The following is a 22533-nucleotide window of genomic DNA, read 5'->3' on the forward strand; positions in this document are numbered from 1 at the left end:
ACATACGACGACACTATATAAATGTCGTCTTAAGTTGTTTAAATGTCACAAATTCGTTTACCGACATTTAATTTACATTTGTGTCAAATGTCGTAAATTTGAGTGTCGGGAATTTCCCGACATTTAGGTAAGTGTCAGTAAGAAATAAACGACATATATAAAATGTCACTTAAATTTTCTGACATTTAGATAAATGTTGGTAAGAAATAAACGACACTTATTTATGACACATATAAAATGTCACTTAAATTTTTCAACATTTAGATAAATGTTGGTAAGAAATAAATGACATTTATTTATGACAGATATAAAATGTCACTTAAAATTCTTGACATTTAGATTAATGTTGGTAAAAAATTTACAACATTTACCTATGACATTTGTAAAATGTCAGATTTAAATTTGACGTTTTGGTCAATATCAATAAAATAAATTTATGACATTTATGCTTATTTTATCAATAAAAAAATGCGAATTTCACAGTAAAATTTTCAACATTTCAATTAATATTAGCTTCAATTTTATATTTATTTTATCATGGCATATTTGTATTCAATTTGTACATTCATAATTGTCAATCTTTAGAAACATGAAATGTATGTAAAGTAAATACCTTTTAATAGCCTAACCAAAGAAAAAATTAACAATATATAAGTATTGTGAACAAAATTAAATAATGTCAAATCAAATTATTTGTTCTCTCTCAAGTAAAGTTTAAACCTAACTAAATCATCAACAATAATAGTTTCACATCTAGCTGCATCAAGATCACTCCTACTTCGAATTTTTCTACAATAAATTCTGCAACAATGCTTTATAAAACCACAGCTCCGCAAGCAATTCGTCGTCAATAATTGATCTCTCTCCCTTCAAAAATACTGCACAAGAAGTTCACATATAGGTTTACCCTCTATGTAGGTTTGGATTCTTATAGACCATTTGTGATTTTGAAATAACCTTATAACCATATCCAAACTTTTTAATCTAACAAATCCTATTGAGTTCTTGAGCTACTCTTGACTGAGGCTGATTAAGCGCTTGTGATTACCAACAACGGTTGTGGTGGGATAGATAGGATCTCTCCATCTTAATTAGAGGTCTCAGATTTGAGCCTTAATTGGTATGAAAAAAACTTTGTTAGGGAGCGTCTTCCCTCTTAAATGAGTCTTATGGGGCGCGAACCTTAGATTAGTCGGGGCTCGAATGTGGGTACTGAACTCCGGATGGTAAACCAAAAAGAAGCACTTGTGAGTCTCAGCCCCTATCAACTGCCGTTTGATTATAACCTCAGACTTTGACATCTTGTGGAAGTGTTTCTAAATGACATTGTGAATTTGTTATCCTCTAGGTAGAACCACTGATAATGATTGAAGGTGAAGGGACATGGAAATTAGTTGTGATGCTTGCTTCTATCTCAAGCAAGTTGTTCAGATAACACTAAGATGTGTTTGTGCAGTTACATCACTATTTTAACTAATTGATGGGATGCCTTGGTTTTATAATTTTATTTTTATGTGTTATCATTATCACTGTTTCATCGATGGAATTGTTTCTTTTATTTGTCAACTTAAATAGGCTTCCAAATCTGTTGATTACTCATGGTTGGTGAATTTTGGGAAGATGGTCACTGATTGCATTTATAGATAGGATCTTGTGATGATGGTTATCAAGTTGATCTCTTTGTTAGCAAAAAATCACACATCAAAATGAGATTTTTTTTTTTTTTTTTTTGTACATTTTGATCAAAGCCGCGTTATACTTAACGGAACTTGACCCATAATCCTCTGGTAAAAGTATTTATATATATTGAATAATTTTTATATAAATACAAGGTTTGAACCAAAGGTACTGATTTTTATTGAACCTGTAGGGGTTACTCCGCCCATGCTTGACCGTAAGCGTATTACATTTTCATTGGCATATTTATGTGTTTTTCTAAAGGTTTCTTTTGATTTTTTGTTTGATATCGGATAAAATTGCACGATTTTCCCTTCAAATGGGCTGGTCTTTAATTTTTGCTCTTCAAATTGGCTGATCTTTAATTTTGCCCTTTAGCAATCGAACTTATGCTAGCAGGGCATAACTTTTATAAGGGCAAAAGTCATGCGGGGCATAACTTGTGGAATGTTATGGTGCGAAAATATAAGCTTATCTTTCCGCGAAAATATTATTTGTCATGAGGGGCAAAAGTTAAAGATCAGCACAAAATAGGGACGTCAGTGCCAATGACCCTTGATATCGAGTTTTGTCTCTTATCTCCTACAGTTTTGAGACAACAATTTTTGCATCCTTTTGTGCAATTGGCAGCTTTGCTTTTGTAGGAGATCACTTATGTAAACAATTAAACATGTATATCTGGTTCTGAAATCTGATTTGCTGTTTTGCACGTCTGTGTGACTCGAGAAAGCTGTTGCCCTTTTCCAGTTACCAATTTCTCGTTGTTAAAATTTTTAGAGTTAAGTAATAGAAGTTGGGACAGTTTTTCTCATTCTTGCTTGAAATAATAAGCTACCTCTAATTATGAGTTATGACAATGGGTGGACTAGTCATGTATCTTTATAAACTTCTTTGGATGCATTAACACAAACAAGTATTTAACTCAATAATCACATCTATAGAACATGAATATGTCTTCGTTCTTATCTTATTTGTGTGAACTCCATTTTTAGGATTACAAAAGCAAGCAGATTTCAAGCATAAAATTCGTTCTTAATCCTAAACAAGACAATTGTATTTTCTTTTTATTATTATTTATATTCTTTTAATGTTCGGCAGGAATAAAAGCAAAGGAAATATGACCTTTTGCCAATATGTTTAAAAGTATAGGACGGATGCCGCACAAATAAATAACGCATAAAACGTACTAGGGTGTAATGAATGAACAACTCAAAGGCATTCGTTATATGTTATAACTTGTTATAACGCCTCAATGTGTTGAAGTTCGTTTCTGTTTTTGGGTTACTATTAAAGATAGCGGCTTTCAACTTTCTCAAAAAAAAAAAAAAAAAAGCAGTTTCAATTGCATACGCAATAATTCATAATTCATACTAGATGATATGCCTAAACACGTGGAATGTGATGTTGAAGTTGAACAAATCATTTTTCAATCCTATCTCCGATTGGCAGACTTGGCGTTATCCTAAGCTGTATTGAATTAGCTGATTCTATGACAGTTCTGAAATAAAATCACAAACTAACGCATTTTATGTGTGATTAGATTGTAATAACGATTAATAAATTTAACCAGAAAAAGAAACGGGTAATAAAATTACAAGGATTGCTTAACTGTCGAAGTTAATATTTCTAATACCTAAAAATTAATAATGTCGAAGAATTTTGCTTAAGAGAATTACAAGCGATTATGATCCATTATATTGATAGCGTTGTCGTAAATTTTGGATTTTAGGTCTAGCAGGCGTATTTTGTTTTCTGCTGGGACAGATGCGCCAATTTAAGTTCTTCAAACAATTTTGACTTATTTAATATTTTTCCATTGGACTAACATTTTTGCAACTAATTATAGCTACAAATTTCAGCAAATATTTTATTCTCTACATATGATTCATGCACTGGGTTAACACTCTTTTAACGTATGTCCTAGAAGGAACAGGTTAATTAACAAAAATACGTTATAAGTTTGACCAAGTATAAATTTTTCTCTATGAAGAAGTTGAAGGTGGTATACTGTTCGTTACTTTTACATTAAATGGGCACCTGTTAGCTTTCAATAATACTGCTTACCTTCCTCTTCAAACTAATTGTTTCGAGTTCATTTTGGTGGTAAAAAATGTGAACCTTGACCATTAAATTATTGGATGGGAATTATAACTCATTTTATTTGACACTACTTTTATCTAAATTCAATGAGTGTCCACCGTTATTCTTTTTAGTATTTGGATACATTTAACTTATCACTTTTTATTAAATGGCACTTTAGAAGATAAAAAACGGCTGTTAAAATCACTAAATTGAACAAATGGACAAGAGTTCACTGTATGTTCTACCTTTGTTGTTTTTATTTTTTGCTACCTTATTCCCAAGGAAAAAGAAAAAGGAAAAAAAAAAAAAAAGGACACCTTAACAATTTAGTGGCCGTTTGGACATACGAATTGTGAAATTTGAAAAAAAAACGTAGTATTATTTATTTTCAAGTTGAAAATGTTATTTGAAAATTGAAGTTGTGTTTGGACATGAATACAAATTTAATTTATTTTTGAATTTTTTGTGAGTGACTTGGAGTGAAAATTATGAAAATATAGAACTTTTCAAAAAAATTTGAATTCCCAAAAATTTCGAAATTCAACTTCACGTTGAATTCTAAAAAATTATAACAATTCTATGTCCAAACTATTTTTCAAAATAATATTCCTAGAAAAAGGTGAAAAGTATCCATAGTCAAACGGGCACTTACCCTTTTTTGAGTAGCAACATGACCATTTATGCATTTACCAGTTACCACCAATCAGGTGCAGACCCCCCACCTTCCTTCTTATTTCAGCGAAGTCTGGCCTGTGCCACCAAACCAAATAAAAGAAAGAGAAAGAAAAGAAATTATCCATTATAACTTTTCTTCATAAAATTAAAATGTTACTCGATACGTATCACTTTATAGAAATAGTTCTAAATCTAATTTCTACTTCAGGTGACGTTCTTTTTATTTTCTTCGTCACCTTTTTTCTACATTAAATGTAAAAATAATCTTGACATTACAGGAATTATCAATTCAATTTTGTTTAAAATTTACGTAAAATCATGAAAGTTGTGTCAAGTCCTAACATAATATAGAAAATCTTACGAAAGTAACATTGCATTTCGAGATGTGGTGAAAATTGATTTAACAATATTAAGAAAATACAGAGAACGAATATAAGAAGAGTGAAATTGAACTCTATTAATTGCAGCTCCACTATGTATATCGAATGCAACTCTGTATCACTTAGATGTAAAGTTTCATATACTTAGAAATTATCTCTTCTTCCACTTTTATCCTTTTAGGAAATAATTTCATATGTGTACTTACATTTAGATGAAATAAAATAATCTCCTATTTTTATTTACAAAGTTCATATAGATAATAGGAACTAAAAAAAAAAAATCATAATGAATGGTAAAATCAAATCTCAACCTTATCTTCTTTACTTAAGCATAGACTAGGGAAAAAAATGGAAAAAAAAAAAAAAAAAAAAAAGGAGAGAGTACAGTTAGCGCCAAAAAAAACTCATGATATCATGTAGCTTGCTTCTTACTTAACCATAACTTAAAATTGGTCCCACCCACACTTATCGTCTCATCATCACCTGTCAATTGCAGTTGCAGTCGAATCCACTAACTCAATTTGTTAACCACCGCCATCCCCTCATTGGCCGATTGGCCTTTTTCTGTCCGTCACTTTGGTCCGCCTCTCACATGAGGTTTGGTTTCATATATATAAGGCTTGATGATATCAAGATTTTTCCCCCTTAAATAGTTTTATTATTTTTATATACTTTGTGGACCTTTTAGGGACCGTTTGGCCAAGAAAATTATGAGTATTTTTAAAAAATAGTTTTTGTTTTCAAAAGTGAAAAATGATATTTAAAAATTGAAATTGTATTTGGGCATTAATATAATTGAAGTTGTTTTTGAGTTTCTGTGAGTAATTTAGAGTGAAAAAAGTGAAAATAACTTTTTGGTGTTTTTTAAGTTCTGGAAAATTTCGAATCTAATGTTATCTCGAAGGTAATTTTTAAGGGTTATATTTTAACTTTTATAAATAAGGACAAAATCCAAATGATAATTAAAAAAAGGACATTTATGTAAAATAGACTGACAAAATCTGTATAAAATTTAGCATTAATAATAGCATTTGATGGCCTTTTGATATTCTGCGCAAGCTATTCATCTTTACTATACGGATAAATAATACTAGTACTCTTTTTGTTCCAATTTATAAGACACCATTTGATTTGACATAAAGTTTTGTCGTCTAAAACAAGTCTTACACATTTGTATGATTATAAACTATTTCATTAAAGATCAAAAAAAGAAAAAATTATTTATTTATAAATATAGAAAGGTGAATTATTTTTGTGACAAAAGATCGGCACATAAATTGAGTTAGAAGAAATCATTGCTTATTTACACGAAATTAGTAAAACATAAACTAAAATAACTCAAACATTCAGCATATCCTCGTTAACACAATTATTTTGTTTTGATAAAAGTAGCCAAATATATAGTACTACTATAATTTATACATTATACAATGAACAGAACACTGTATTACTACTATATAACTTTTGTATCCGAACCAAACGAGTAATGAAGACCTTCCCATTTTAGTTACCTCCCTCGTGAGTTCCCTACATAAACTACAATTCTTGTACTTGTTCAACTTCAAATCCTTACGACTCTCCCTGTCTTCGTGCTCTCTTCATCTCTTTCTCTTCCCTTTTCTTCTTTCTTATTTACATTTCCCTTCGAAGCTATTTTCATCCTTTTTTCAGAACTTGATTTGAGTTTTATTTCCTTTCCTTTTGTGGTATAAATGCTTTTTGTTCTTTTTTCAACAGCGAGAATCTAATTCCTCCATTAATTTAAAAAAAAAATACTAATTCATTCTATATTTTCAGAATCTTCATATCCAATAAGCTTTTCGGTGGATCACTTTCACATCTCCATTCACTGCATTCTTTCTTTGAAACTATACAGTCTCATTATAAATATCGATTGCTACATTCTCTCATTTTCAGTAAAAATGAATGTGAACTCAATTTTTCTGTTGAATTTGGCTCTGTTTATTTGTTGGCCATGTCTGGTTTACTCGGAAGGAGAACAGGGTCGGTTACTGGTCAACATGACTATGGTTCATAACGCTTCTGCTTTAGGAGCATGTACGTAATTGACAGTTTTAATTTCCTTTTACCAATGATTTAATAATACCTCTTAAATTTCAATACCTAACGCAAACAAATGCGTTGAATTTCCATTAAATCAGTAGTTTAATTAATGGTATGGTTAAACGTTGATTTTTGATATGCAGATTGTTTGGATGGAAGTTTGCCCGCGTATCACCTGCACAGAGGATATGGTGCTGGAGCAAATAATTGGCTTTTGCAATTTGAGGCAAGTAGTACTCAATTCCTTTTGGTGTTTTCTATTGGGAAGGGGAAAGGGCAAAAAGATTCTGTCATTTGGGTAGTTACAGGGACTTCTTAGCTTGCTTGCTTTTCTTTACTTCCTACTCTCGATCAACGTGATTTGCAGCCTTTCTTTTAGAGTAATAAAATAAAGTTCTGTCTCACCACAAAAAATGGCAGTGGATGGTAAATATTTGTTGGTGTTTAACTAAAAATTTAGTAGGCGTTTGGCCATGAAATCAAATATTTTTCACTTTATTTGGTATTTTAGAGTAGGAGTTGAAGATGGAGTTGTATTTGGTTATAGTTTTTGTAAAGAATATTTAGTTGTTTCAGTGTATTGAAAGTGAAAAAAAAAAGTGAAAAATAAGTTTTGGTTATTTTCCAAATTTGTATTTGAAATTTTTATGGCCAAAAACCAAAGCGAAAATAGTGAAAAAATATTCCCAAAAAAGTGAATAATCCTCTTCAATCGAAACACTCAATCGATAGATAGGCCGAAAACATATTTCTGGACAAATGAACAAACCTTTCCTTACTTGACTTGCCAACAAACCTGTCTGGCACAGTTCGAATTTTGAAAGTCAAAAGTTTAAATTTGTTCATGAAATCGAGCATGAAATTTTTAAAATTTTTGGAAATAAAATGTCCATATTTGAGAACTATGTAAAAGATACTATAAATCGCAATAATAGATATTCAAAATATTTTAAAAAATTATGAAAAAATTACAGTCAAAAAAAGATTTTTATGAGCATCAAAATTTGAAAAGTGCCAAGTAAATTGTGACAAAGGGAGTAGTACTGCTTTGGTAGATAACCTTACCCTTCAAGTTGAATTTTTCAGTGCAAATCTATATTACTTGAGGCCTAAAACCTATAGGGTATGTATAAAATTAAATTAAAATATCAGTTACTACTTTGTAATAGGAGTATGTGATATGACCATCTTAAAATTTGGAATTCATAAAGTAAAATTCGCCTCTCGAAACAAATACCACTCAACTATAGGTGAGAAACTAAAAAAAGTTCTCTCAACTTTTGCTTTGGGTGACAAAACAGATCGTGGGGTTTCGGTTAAAACACGTTTTGATGTTGGTTTTGGAAGTTAGAAAACACATTAATGCTGTTTTCAGGTCTTGTATCATTTATTTCTAAAAAAATGATCTTTTTACGTCCTAGTATTTCGAACCTCATGACTAGTTTTTTTCATTTTTATTTCCCCTTTCTCCGTGTTTGGCTAATGTACCTAGAAAAAGAGCTTTTTTTTTCCCTTTCAGTTATTTAAAATACGTTTAATATATGGCAAATAAAGACGTATATCCGATATTTTTCTAATTCTTAATCGAATGCAAATGCTTGCAATGTTCTAGGGACTTATTACTATGTTCTTAAAATTTATAGCCTAAATAAAATGCACAAGTTTTCTAGGAATTTCTTCCAATGTTCAGCCCAAAATGCACATCATTATTTTTGAGAAACCAAAGTAGGGCCAATTTCAAATCTAAATCCACACGGGAAATATCACATTAAATTCCTTACTCGATTCGCTTCAGATTGATTTCATATAGAGTATTAAAGGAGACACTGTTACTAAAACAAAAAATAAAAATTTCTCTCCTGCTTGTAAATTTTTCTAAATTAAACAATGTCAGTGCATTGTTATTAAATTTTATTATTACATAGAGGTAGGGGGAGAGGAAATGGGAGAGGAGATTATAAGGTGGGAAATTGAACCCTCACCAACAAGGTAAAAATTCAGATAGCCAATGAGCTATTAAGATTTCCCTTTTTTTAGTGCATTTGAATGCCATCTGTTTCAAATGTGTATTAGGGTAAAAGGTAAAATTCTCTAATATCACAATTTGATGCCACATTAGATTCTATTAGATTGATCCAACATAATTATCAAATGAAGAATTTAATATTGTTACAATGTTTTGGTTTCTTGAGAAACATGTCGAATGATGCTTCAACTAATGAGGAAATGAAATCTCTTTCTCTCTTACAATTTGAATAAAAGATATAATCTTTTCAAGTCTCTTATGTGTAAAAATCAAAAATCTCTTATAAAAAGGTCATAAAATCAAAAAAAAAAAAAAATTGTAAAGAATTAGATAAAAAATATTTTTTATCAGGCAAATGAAAACTTTGTGATAGTGGGCTACATTGGTCCCAATAGTAGGCAAAAATAATGGGGAAGAGGGTGACAGAATCATTTATGATGTACTAATGTGTAACATGTTATCCTACTTTTTCCCTTGCTCTGTTTTCACATGCATACAGTCTTTGTATTATGTGAAAAAGTCAAAAGTGAATTCGCTGTCTGGTTCTTTGGATTTAAGAAAAGGAGAAGGAAGTGGAGGATCAGGAGAGGGATAAGAGGCTTTTTTTTATGAGATAAAAAATTGGACCCATATCTTATACTTTTGAGTCTACTTTTTTATCTCACAAAAAGGAGCCTCACACAACTAATAACAATTGTGCGAGAGATATATTAAATTTTTCAAAGTAAGTTGGATTCTTACTTTTAGGGAGGAAAAGAAAGAAAAATGAATAAAAATTAAGGATTATGTCATGAACCTTTTTTTGTGGGTGATTGTTTTGGGGTTGGGGCGTGGGGAGAGGTTGTGCAAAGTGTCATTTAATTTTGTTTAAATATCACAGAATATTATTAGGAATAAACAAAACTGAGATATTTTCTGCGGTATTTGGGTGAAATTGAGTGACTTTTTGTTTATAAAAAGAAATTGATTAGTAATTTTGATGATACTTAAATAAATTTAAGTGACTTCTTAAATAAAATTAAGTGACTCCTTTGTAAAAAAAAATGATTAATGACTTCCATAAAATAATAAAATGAATCTTGAGTATACTATGCATGAAATTTCCATTTCCCTTTTTCAACAATGCTTATCCTGGTGAATAGTTTTCAAAAATAAAATGACGTTTTAAACTCGTTTGGACATTCTAAAAATAAAATGATTCACTCGTATTCACTCTTTCATCTTTTGATTTTTATGGTTTGCATCCTCTCTTTTCCTTCTTTTCATCGAGTCCAAAACATGGCAAAAGTGTAGGCAAGGATTCTAGTAATCAACTGTCCACTAAGACGAGCTTATGACTCATCCTCGACCTAAAAAGGATAAAGGTTGGTGTGCCGAAAAGTAAACATGTTTGTCCATTTCCCGAAAACGGACCCCATTCTCTCATGCAATGTGTCCATTTCCCTTTCTCAATAATTAGATCTTAATGCTTTGTTAGTGACAACAGGTTAGAATAGTAGCAATGCTAGCTTATCCTGTCAATTAGTTTTCATGCAATGTGGCTAATGCTTTGTTAGTGACAATGAATACTAGATCTCCAGTTCACAGGGCGTACGATCTCCAGTTAGGCATGACAACTTGCGTGTGGACCACAAATGAGAGTCAATGTTGTCATTTTACGGAGTATTATTATTATAATGTTATAAGTAGGACTAAGACTAGGACCTTGACCTTTCCAATGGACTGTGTCGAAAAAAGACACATCTATCACCATCGCCTGCATCCTCTCTCCTACTTCTGGAAAAAAGATTCTAGCTATTCCACCACTCAAACTCTACAAATTTTTTGGTAATTTCTTTTTATTTATAGATAGAGTTATCTGATATCTATGATAAAATAGTCGAGATGTGCAAATTGCTCTTGCAATGGATTTTAAAGCCTTAGTAACTACCCCAAAATTTATACAGAATTTTAAAGCCGTTAATGGTCACAGACGTTTCCTAATAGTCATTCTATCAAAGTAGAGGGAAACAAGTTGATAGGCCGACTTGAAAATCTTATGCAAGTTTAGGGGGCAATTAGATTATATTTCCTGTATATATAAAAAAACTTAATTAGGTAGTAATTAGAAAGTACTTGAATTTAGAACTTGTAATACACTATAATTGGAATTTGTGTCTTTTTTTTTTTTTTTTTTTTTTTTTTTTTTTGTGTTACTCCATTGCTTTGTTGTTTGTTTTGGTGCAAAGTTTAAGTCACATTACATCACGCTAACAGAAAAATGAAGAAAAAAGAAAAGGATAAACAAATATGCAAGTTTTGTCCAGGAAAGAAGTACAGTGAGCGGATGGCGAAATGTCTGACAAACAAGTTTTTTAATTTCTTATTGAACTAAATAACAGGGTGGTGGGTGGTGCAATGATATCAAATCATGCTTGGATAGAGCCAAATCGCGGCGTGGATCAACTCGTTACATGAACAAATGGGAGGTATTCTCTGGCATTCTCAGCAACAATGCGTCTTTTAATCCTGGTAATTCACTATCCTATTGATAATTCAGCAAAAGGCCACGAAAAGTGTTCATAAAAAAAAAAAAAAAAATAGCAAGGGTGTTCACGATAAGCTATTTATCCAATAAAGACAATATTTAATCAATATACACCATGTAATTTTCCGGCGAAGGGTGTTCGGATGAACACCCTTAAAAAATAATAGTACAGTTTACCGGAAGCATGTGAAAGGCCAATGTGGTAAGTACAGGAGTACATGTACAATGCTGTCAATGTAGTATTCTTGTGTGACAAAGTCCATGTTCCTCACGTTTGATGTTATGCCTTTCCACGTGATCAATCTTTTGAGGCCAAAGTAGCCAGCTATTTTGGTTTGTCTATCCTCCCAATTTATAACATTGGATACAGTCTTAGCTCCGATGACGTCCTATTAATTAGATTTGTTTATGGTCCAAAGTTACAGTCTCTGGTCTGTGACTAAACTACTCGCTAGATTTGATTAGTGTGGAGTATTATTGTTTTAGAATTAGCGGAAACAAATGTCAATTATGTATGCTAAAGGAGGAAAAATTATAGGCTAGTGGGTGCACCGACAGCCAGTTGGAACTTTGAGGACAGCAACAGCAAAGCGTTTATTAATAGATTAGTTTTTCTAATTAACATGATTTATGGTATTTTTTATAATGGTAGTATGTCCGGATCAGTTTGGCTGTATCTTGATTTTATCTACTAGAACGACCCCGCACAAATTGCATACTAGTTTGTAAAAATTAATTGAATTGGAAATATGAAGTCAATATTAGCTCAAATTGAAATACAATTTGCATCGGTTAAATAAATTGTAGGAATTCCTAAAATACTATACTCTCAAAGGACTGTATAACCTTCATGTCTTCGGATATTTCAGCCATATATTTAATCCCAAAAATTTCACTGGTTCAAGTGACCAAAATTTAGGGAAATGAGAAGATATCAACCATTCATTCTTTTTTGTCTTCCAATAGGATTTAAACCTCTAGGTAAAACATGATTTATGCATTTTGTGACCCCTACCCTGCATTTCCCATAGTATTCTCCAGTAAAACCCAGGGAAAGGGCAAATGTAGCCTAGATTGTGGAAGGGGAAGGAGGCAAAAAAATTGTTTCAACTCTTTTAAATATTGTCATTTCTTTTTTTTATAGATTTCTTATTTTGTATTCCTTTTTTAAATTAATCCAGTTCTTATTTGGTGCCGTGCTTGATGCTTGAGCTAAGGGGATTATGAACAAGTCGATACTGTTGCCTACCTTAAACAACAAACATCGAGTATGGAACCTCAATTTACACATTGTACCTAATACTTAGAACAGTTTGTTTCCAGATGTAAACTGTGTATGAAACATCAACTTACACTAGCACCAACACCATTTGGTAGTCAGAATAGGCTCTTTAAAATAATGTTATTAAAGAAAGAATGAAAAGGAATAAAAACCAGAAGTGGGTCTGTTCAATTACTATTTTTTTTTTCTGTTTAATTTGCCTTTCGTAATTGGAACTTGAGAGTTTAGCCCTTCTCAGAACCCTAATTGGAAAGAAACTACACGCAGTTAAATTTTGCATATAGTGTGGTTGAATTAATCTGATGGAAGTATTCTCTGTACAGTTATCATCCTTTTTGCACCTCCAGGATAATATTTTTCAAATTTTCCTTTTCACTTGCAATGAAGTTCTATAGTAATATGGTTCAAAAGATTTTTATAAATCTGCAAATAACTAACGGAGAAAACGAATAAAAAATGCAGATTTCTACAACTGGAATCGGGTGAAAATCAGATATTGTGATGGAGCCTCATTTGCTGGTGATGCTGAGTTCTATAATGGCGTAAAATTCTCTATAACTTGCACACACATCAGTTTCTTGCAGTATTTATTCCTTTTAAACATTCCTACTTTGTGAAATTTTTTGCCTTTTGAGTACTACATTCATGTCCACTTTATTGAAATTAGTTTTTCCAATCATCATCATTCTTCGGTTATTATATGAAATATATCAATTTCATGTCCTACTAGTTTGCCATCATTTCCACCATAAATCTATTGTTTGATAGTCACCTATCCAGAGTATTATCCATAACAGTTCAGCTTAGTCAGGTGCTTTCTTTTTCCTAGTGCGAAATGAGCAAACTTCTTTGCTTTATTTCTGTTTTGTTCACGTTTTCGTCAGCCCATCTATGGTTCATTTGTAGTTACTCGAGCTAGGTACTATGTTTGGTACTATGTAATATGTGAAGTATTCCTGATTTTTTCGAAAGAAAAAGAATGATAAGTTTTTAAGAAATGATAGACACAACGTTGTGGTTAGGAGGTATTGTTTAACATGACTAATGGGTAGCAAACCATTCACGTGTTTCTGCAAATGAACTGCGAGTCTAGGAATCACATCAGCTAGTGATGCAGAGAGGGCATTGTTTACAAGTTCCCCAGTATCTCTGTGAACTCATGCTTCAAAACATTTTTGTGGAACGTTATGGAAAATCAACAGATAAAAATGGAAAAGATTCATAATTTGCAGAGCGGCATTCGTTTGCTTTAGAATTAATGTGTACGTGTAATTCACATTACTTCAGAACCTTGGAGCTCGAAAAGAATGGTCTGACTTGGATCAAGGCCAATACGAATTTTTTTTTTTTTCTTTTATTTTTATCTTAAGCCCTGCTCTTTCTACCAGTTATTATGAACTTACATGCCTTGGATTCTATCATATGACTGCCATTTGCGTTACTCCGAATTTTCTTCATTTTTCCTTGATTTCAAGTTAAATATAATTAAGTATGAAATTGCTGATAGATTTCTGGTGGCATACATATTAGTCGTCTCAAGCCAACTTCTTTGCCTTTGGACTAGTTAAAAAGAATTATGGCCTTTGATAAAGTTGTATCCGGTCTGAGTTGTACCCTGCCCTTTCTATTAACTGAGTCCTTTTTCTTGCATTAAATGAAGCAGACATCATTGCTTTATTTCAGAGGGCAAAGAATTTGGCAAGCTATTATTCTTGATCTTCTCCCAAAAGGTCTGGGGCACGCGAAGAAGGTAATGACATTAGACATACTCCTCTTCCACTTAAAGAACATGTGATGATAACCATCAAGGCTTAGGACTAATTGGGGTAGCAATGCAATCAGATAAAACAGCAATTGGCTCCTTCACTGCACATCCCCACTCCCCCTCCCACCCAAGACACAAATATTAGTCTCTTGTGAGGACATAAAGAGGGTAATTAGATGATCTTGCCTTTCTGGGTTAAATTGTCACTTATGTGTAAAAGTAAAAAAAATAGCCTACTGAACATTGTTACACACATAGCATAGAGCATGATCATCTGTTTGTTGATTACATTTCATACAAATATTTTAACTTCATTGTCTTACTCCCTTACTACAAAAGATATGTTGTCTTCAAACTACATTTGATGCATTTCTTTTTAGGCTTTGCTTTCTGGCTGCTCTGCTGGGGGTCTGGCGACCTTTTTGCATTGTGACAACTTCACCAATTATCTTCCAAAGAATGCTAGTGTGAAATGCTTGAGTGATGCTGGATTTTTTCTAGATGAGTATGTTTCTGCAACTGACAGGCAAATATGATTTTCATCTCCGCGTTACAGTTAATGGCATGTTTGCATTTGTTTTCTCAGGAGAGATTTAAGTCTGAACCACACTATAAGATCTTTTTATGAAGATCTTATTACCCTACAGGTATCCTTTTATCATGGCTATCAGGAATGTCTATACTGAGCTATCTTATTCTGACAAATTTGGTTTTCTGAAGGGGGTAGAACCAAATCTCAACCAAAATTGCACTTCTACTCTCTACTATCCACACCTGGTACGATCTAAGCAGTCTCCTCTTATTTAATTCATAAGCTGGCCATGAAACTGAGCACTTCTCTAAGAATTCTTGTGATGTTCATGCAGTGCCTCTTTCCACAGTACGCATTACCATTCATCAGAACACCGTTCTTCATCTTAAATTCAGCATATGACCTGTACCAAGTATGTTCATCGTGCAATTTGTTATAAACTAGGCATATTTCAGAGTAATGTTTGTTATGCACGGCGCTAATAATGTGACCTTGTGCTTCTGCAGTTCCATCACATATTGGTGCCGCCTTCTTCCGATCCTCGAGGGCACTGGAATCATTGCAGGAATAATGTTACTGCATGCAATGCGAGTCAACTAAGTATTTTGCAAGGTTGACAAAGATTATTATATTATACTCTTTGAAGAAATTCACATAGGTCCTTAGGTAGACAGTTTAAAGGCTGGGGAGGGGGTGGAGTTGGGGAAAAGATTCAAAACTTGAGGGTCTGTAGAAAGAAATGTTAACTGAATCATGAAGTATTCAAATATTCAACTACTAGATTATAGCAATCTTAAGTAACATACTACACTATGCTACTGTTATCATGGTACATTTGTTAGTTTTATCTTTATATTTACCGTTCTTAGAATTTGCAATTTCTATCATTATCGATAGCAGTAACCACGGTTGCCCGGCTATTTTCAGGGTTCAGGAAAGATATGCTTCAAGCGTTGAGAGTTTTCTATTATTATTCAAGAAGAGGTGGGATGTACATAAACTCTTGCTTCACCCATTGTCAGAGTGAGACACAAAATACCTGGTTTGCAGTTGACTCCCCTCTAATACACAAGAAGGTTAGTGAAATAAACTTCTCTCATCTTCTGCTGTGGCATAGTACTTAATGCAAATGCAAACTTAACGCTGGAATGGCAAACATGAAAATTTTATGTTTTAGTGTGTGAAGTGATCTTGCCCCTTTCAGTTTCTTCAACAATTTTACTAGTTTATTACTATGCATGAGTTTCATCAATTCATATAGTTCTTCAGAATCTTGGAAGCTAAATGTAAGTAGTAAATGATTGTCTGCACGTTGTTTTGCTTGAAGTTCACGAGATATGTACAAGTCATTATACAATCTGATGCAACTAACAGACCTATCAAGTACAAAGGAGATTTCTTTTTGATTTTTGTGTCTACTGATTTTGAAACTTCTATTATCCAGACAATTGCGCAGACAGTTGGCGATTGGTACTTCAGTAGAAACGTTAGCAAGGAGATTGATAGTGCATATCCCTGTGATACTACTTGCCACAACATGATATAGGCTGATGCAGAGATCCAATGGTGCTATATATATGCTGATTTCAAAGGGTAATTGGAACCCAGAAACTCAGCAGCTATACAAACCATAGACAATACTGGTTACATACTGCAGATTGATTCATTTAGAAGTGGGAGTGTGGGACACAGTGAAGGAATAGGTGCTCATTTTTATAAGATTTTATAAATATATATTATATTATAAATATATGTTGCAGAGTAAAAAGGCAGCATTCTTTTATTTAGAGAGGTTTACAATGCAAATGTATACGTCATCGTCGAACAAAGGATTGGGTATAGATCCATCAAGTTCTCCAGCTTTCAGTTTAATATGATATGCAGAATGTTGTGTAGCTGAATCTGAAAATTTCATGTTCAAATGTCGGGCCAAGAAAATATATTCATTATTGTTCTGTTTATTCATTATTGTTCTGTTAATCCCCTGAATAGTTTTCTGTTCTCTCTTCTTGCATTTGATGCGGTTGTTGTCAAGACTTGTTTGTTTTGTGCATTTTTTTGTGGAATATCCGAATATCCAACCTTAATACAAATCGTATGCAGGTGCATAGTCCATGCGACTGGTAAAAGGTCTTGCTGATGTGGTGTCACATGGCATTTTCTCTCTCCATACTGGCGCCTTGAGGAAAAAAAATAATTAAGAAATAATATTACTGAGAAATCCCTAATTAACTAACGTGTTATATATAAGCAACGTCACTTTGGGGGAATCAGAATATTGTTTCAAAAAAACTACTCCCTCTATCTCAATTTAGGTGAAGATGTTTGATTGAGCATGAAGTTTAAAAAGAAAAAAAGATTTTTGAAATTTATGATTTAAAATAAGTCAAAGATATTTGTGTGAATATACATTATGAAATTTAAAAATAAATTGTAATAAATATAAAAATGTGTCATTCTTTTTTAGATTAAATTAGAATAATTAAGAAAGAATATTACTGAGGAATCCCTAATTAACTAACGCGTTATATGTAAGCAAAGTCACTTTGGGGAGAATCAGAATATTGTTTCAAAAGAACTACTCTATCTCAATTTATGTGAAAGCGTTTGACTGAGCATGAAATTTAAGAATAAAAAAAAGATTTTTAAAATTTATGTTCTAAAATAAGTCAAAGATATTTGTGTGACTATACATTATGAAATTTAAAAATAAATTATAATGAATATAAAAATGTGTCATTCTTTTTTAGATTGAACTAGTATCGTACCCGCGCGATGTGCGGTTTGTATTAAAAGAACCAATTGTGTCAAATGTTATATATTAAAATATCAAATATGTAAACTTATCCCTATTGAGTCTTCAAATTAAACTATTTACCAATCGTGTCAAATGTTATATGAATTTTATTTATGCTCGTATGATAGAAATGAATGCACAGATAAAAATTTATATCGGTTTGTTTTAAAAGAACCAATTGTGTCAAATGTTATATATTAAAATATCAAATATGTAAACTTATCCCTACTGAGTCTTCAAATTAAACTATTTACCAATCGTGTCAAATGTTATACGAATTTTATTTATGCTCGTATGATAGAAATGAATGCACAGATAAAAATTTATAACGGTTTGTTTTAAAAGAACCAATTGTGTCAAATGCTATATATTAAAATATAAAATATGTAAACTTATCCCTACTGAGTCTTCAAATTAAACTATTACCAATCGTGTCAAATGTTATATGAATTTTATTTATGCTCGTATGACAAAAAAGAATGCACAGATAAAAATTTATATCGGTTTGTTTTAAAAGAACCAATGGTGTCAAATGTTATATATTAAAATATAAAATATGTAAACTTATTCCTACTGAGTCTTCAAATTAAACTATTTACCAATCGTGTCAAATATTATATGAATTTTATTTATGCTCGTATGATAGAAATGAATGCACAGATAAAAATTTATATCGGTTTGTTTTAAAAGAACCAATTGTGTCAAATGTTATATATTAAAATATCAAATATGTAATTCAAATTAAACTATATTTTAATATCAAATATATTAAAATATCAAATTATTACCTTAATAGTTTTGATTGGAATCTTGGATAAAATAGGAATTCATAATTATAGGAATGCTTATTTCTCAAAAGAAAGAGTGTCGAGAATTGAGGCGCGAGGGGTGGGGGTGGGGGGGTGGGTGGGGGTTCTGCTTAAGCTAACGGCTGTTAACATGTTTGGGTTTTTTTTCATCGGCCAAACTTTCGCAGTATAAACATTTTATATAACAAAAAATATTTGATATGGGAAATGAGATTTCTATCAATATTGCTAGAATCCTCATTTTTTTTGGTCCAAAACGTGTCTAGCCTAACATATGACAAACATGATCCTAAGGGAAAAAGAAAAGGTATCCAGCTTCACGTATTCAACATGGACGTAACAACTTATTTCGTCACACAATTTTCTATTTATAAAATAACTTCTCTTTTTTTTTAAATTTAATTACGTAGATTATTTTCCAGAAGAGATATTTATTTAGCTACTTAGTGGAGTAGCAAATTCCCAAATGGGCAAATATTCATCATGCAAAGGATGGATAAGGTAATTTAACATGGAGGGAAACAAACAATCTCAACTGACAACACTACACTCATCTAAAACCCAACAACACACGCCCCTTAATTTCCGGCAGGTGGCATTCTCTCCTTCCACGCCACTACCGGAATCCACCATTTCCCTACTTCAAATTACCAAAACACCCTTTTCTAACAAACTTACCAAAACACCCCTGAAATGCAAAGTCCAGTAATATTTAAATCACTTCCACTCACAACTCCTCACTCATTACTTTCTCGTTCTCTTACCATCATTGTGCCCAAAAAGAGCAATAATAGTAGGTTTAATAGAATTAATAAGGCGATGCCTTGTAATTCGATAGTGAAATCGAGTGAGGATAACGGAGCTGTGAGGAACTTCAAACTGAAAGAGTCAACGTTCCTTGCTGCTCAAATGCCTAAGAAAGAGATTGGAGCTGATCGATTCATTGAAGCTCACCCTGAATATGACGGTCGTGGTGTCGTTATTGCTATTTTCGGTTGTTTTTCTCAATTTCATAACTCTTCAATCCGTTTTTTTCATTGTCGATAATACCTAGAATCCTATTGTATCTAAATGAAGGACTCCCTGTATATACTTTTCGCTTCTCGAGATTCAAACTGCACTGCACGAATTTTAACCTTAACATTTTAAGATGTAGTTTTTCAGAAAAGTTGTAACTTATAGTACTTTTTAAATATATAAATTTTAATCTTAAAATATTAAGTTAATCTAATCTAATTTAACTTCAAAAGTTTTGTCAAGTTGACTCTCAAAAAGCGAAAAGTATCACATAAATGGAGTACCTAGTAGATGAACTAGAAACTACTAATTATAGTTGTAACTTGTGATTTTTGAGTCATATTTGTGTATACTGCTGCTTATGATATTTAGTGTCTTAGATTCTGGAGTTGATCCTGCTGCGGCTGGATTACGAGTTACCTCTGATGGAAAGCCGAAGGTCATTGATGTTATAGATTGGTGAGCTTGAGAATCTGAAGTTCGTACTAATTTTTTAATTTATAAAAAATACTCCACTAGCTAATTATTCGTGCACTACTGTTCAAGTTGATTATTTAATTTGCACTGGTAATGATTATCTTATTTGCAGTACTGGGAGCGGAGATGTTGATACTTCTACAGTGGTGAAGGCTGATGACGATGGTTGTATTCGTGGAGCTTCTGGTACGTCTGTCGAATTTAGGAATAACTTTGCAATTTTGGGCCCTATTGTTTAGAGTCTTTAACTTGTCTCCTTAAGATATAGTTTGATCACCTTGAAACATTTTTTTTAAGGAGTAGTCTCCGTTCCCTTATTTTCTTTTGGTGCACCCAGAAAGTTCCTTGTTGTATAGACAATTAGGTGGAGTTTTTAGAGAATCATATCTTTTTGTAGATTCTTTATCTTTTGGTATATGTATATCCCTTGTATACGGCCGGTTTGGCTATGTCTATGAATGAAAATACTTTTACTTGATAAAGCAAAACAGTTTTTAAAAATTATATTTATTATAGACCAATTCAATCTTAAATCATCTGCTAACTAATGGAATGCTTGAAACTTCCCCAGTCAGTCAAAATCTTTCTATCATAACGTCACTAGGGTTTAGATGCTAATTCTTAATGATGATTGGACCGGAAATCCCAAATGACACTTTTTCAATATGGGAGATACTGAATAATGAGGGTATAGCTAATCTTCAATATTTATAAGAAGTCTTTCCAGAATGAGTTGTATCTTCCATTGCTGTTTACAATGATGATAATGTTGTAGACCTTTATCATTTCTGAACTTTTAAAAGAAAAGAAAGACCTATATCATTTTTTATTATGTCAAGATTTATAGCATGTGGCCTTAACTTCTAAAATCTTCTTAGTTTGAGAAGTGCTTTTCATAAAAAGTACTTATGGAGAGTAGCAGTTTGTGTTTGGCTAATCAATTTTAAAAGTACTTTTGAAAATTCTAGAGAAATAATTTGCGCTTGGTCAACGTTCCAAAATTGCTTCGTGGCAAAAGTTACTTTTTTTAGCTTCTGAAAAACAACTTTTGCTGCTATTTTTTTTTTTTTGGCTACTACTCAGAAACACTTACTTTGTTCCTAAAAGCTTGGCCAAATACCTCGACTCTCTAAAACAAGCATATTGTTTTTTAAAAAATAAGCACTTTTGGCTGCGCAGAAACTTGGCCAAACAGGCTATTAATCAGATTCGGGAATACCTTCAACTCTTTTGATTGCTAATGTGATCGAGACATCTGAGTTGTAAGAATTTGATGGGGAAATATACTATTCTCCCCCGTCCTTCTATAAATGGCTTTTGTTAATTGCATTGCTCCTACATTTTCAGAAAAAATATGAGAAGGCCCCATTACATCTACATTTCTACAGCACTCCCTTGCTTGCCTTGTTTAATGTAGTAGAAGGTGCTATGAGTCCGCCTATTCTTGATTGATTTGTATACATCATTAATGCTTTATATATTAATTTTCTTGTAGGGGCTTCTCTTGTCATAAATTCGTCATGGAAGAATCCATCTGGTGAGTGGCATGTTGGCTGCAAATTGGTGTATGAGCTCTTTACTGATACGCTGACTTCTCGAGTAAAGGTGAATCTGGTTGCCGTTCTCCTTATATTCTGGGTTCTTTGCTTTATAGTAATACAAGTATTACAATTTCTTTTCAGTTACCAATTTCAAAAAAAAGTATTACAATTTCTTTCTTGATTTATTTTTTCAAAGTTTCGTTCTTGTAGGACTTAAAGTATTCTCTTTCTATTAACTCTTCTTCTTTGCAGAACGAACGAAAGAAAAGGTGGGATGAGAAAAATCAAGAAGCAATAGCAGAGGCTGTAAAGAAGCTTGATGAATTTGATAAGGTTCTCCACCATCTCTGTGATTATTTCCTTCAATAACCTCATATTTTGATAAAATGCAGATGTAGAGGTAATTAAGTTATTTGCAGTGAGCATCTTTAGATGTATGTCTGACAAGTTGAATAATGAAGAAACTTGTAAATTCTTTAAAGAACATTAACATTTAAGCAGCAGTATAAAGTAAGATAAAAACAGTATATTACATGGAAAGAAACCATTAGAACTTGCTTCTGAGTATGTCAAATTAGGTAGCTCTATTATATCTTAAAAGGTAAGCTCTTACCATGCTAGGGAGAAAGGAAGGCTTTACTATCATAATTACTTCTTAAGTAACCAGTAACCACCATATATTTTGGTTGGATCTTTGTTCTATGATTGAAGCATGTGGAGTGTTAACCAATTAATGCTAGAGATGAGATGGTGAGTCTCAAGACCCAAACTATTGCAGTGTCAACTCACGATATTGAAAAGAAATAGAAAAGGTAGCCACTTACCTGTTGTAACTTATGAAGGTAAAATCTTGAAAAAAAATCCCTTAAGAAAGAAAATAAA

General features: G+C 32.2%; 2 protein-coding genes across 3 annotated transcripts in view; both read left to right on the forward strand.

Annotated features, from left to right (window-relative positions):
- Positions 1–6300: 6300 nt before the first annotated feature.
- LOC132056557 (pectin acetylesterase 9) lies at positions 6301–16969 on the forward strand. 2 transcript variants are annotated; one of them, XM_059448821.1, is made up of 12 exons: positions 6301–6872; positions 7022–7104; positions 11286–11415; positions 13176–13296; positions 14397–14463; positions 14859–14983; positions 15065–15125; positions 15199–15255; positions 15345–15422; positions 15517–15622; positions 15938–16086; positions 16455–16969. In XM_059448821.1, the coding sequence occupies exons 1-12, from the start codon at positions 6737–6739 to the stop codon at positions 16554–16556; spliced, it is 1215 nt and encodes a 404-aa protein (XP_059304804.1). In that variant the 5' UTR covers positions 6301–6736; the 3' UTR covers positions 16557–16969. The 2 variants fall into 2 exon arrangements, with proteins under 2 accessions (XP_059304804.1, XP_059304805.1); XM_059448822.1 differs by having other exon boundaries at positions 13176–13255; positions 14377–14463.
- Positions 16970–19422: 2453 nt separating this feature from the next.
- Positions 19423–22533, forward strand: part of LOC132056558 (tripeptidyl-peptidase 2) — a 30372-nt gene continuing 27261 nt past the window's right edge. The window contains 5 exon segments of the mRNA XM_059448823.1: positions 19423–19610; positions 20014–20092; positions 20223–20296; positions 21606–21715; positions 21904–21984. Coding sequence (XP_059304806.1) covers positions 19436–19610; positions 20014–20092; positions 20223–20296; positions 21606–21715; positions 21904–21984 — 519 coding nt within the window. The 5' untranslated portion in view covers positions 19423–19435.

The sequence above is a fragment of the Lycium ferocissimum genome, chromosome 5 (assembly GCF_029784015.1).
Source record: "Lycium ferocissimum isolate CSIRO_LF1 chromosome 5, AGI_CSIRO_Lferr_CH_V1, whole genome shotgun sequence".
NCBI lineage: Eukaryota > Viridiplantae > Streptophyta > Magnoliopsida > Solanales > Solanaceae > Lycium > Lycium ferocissimum.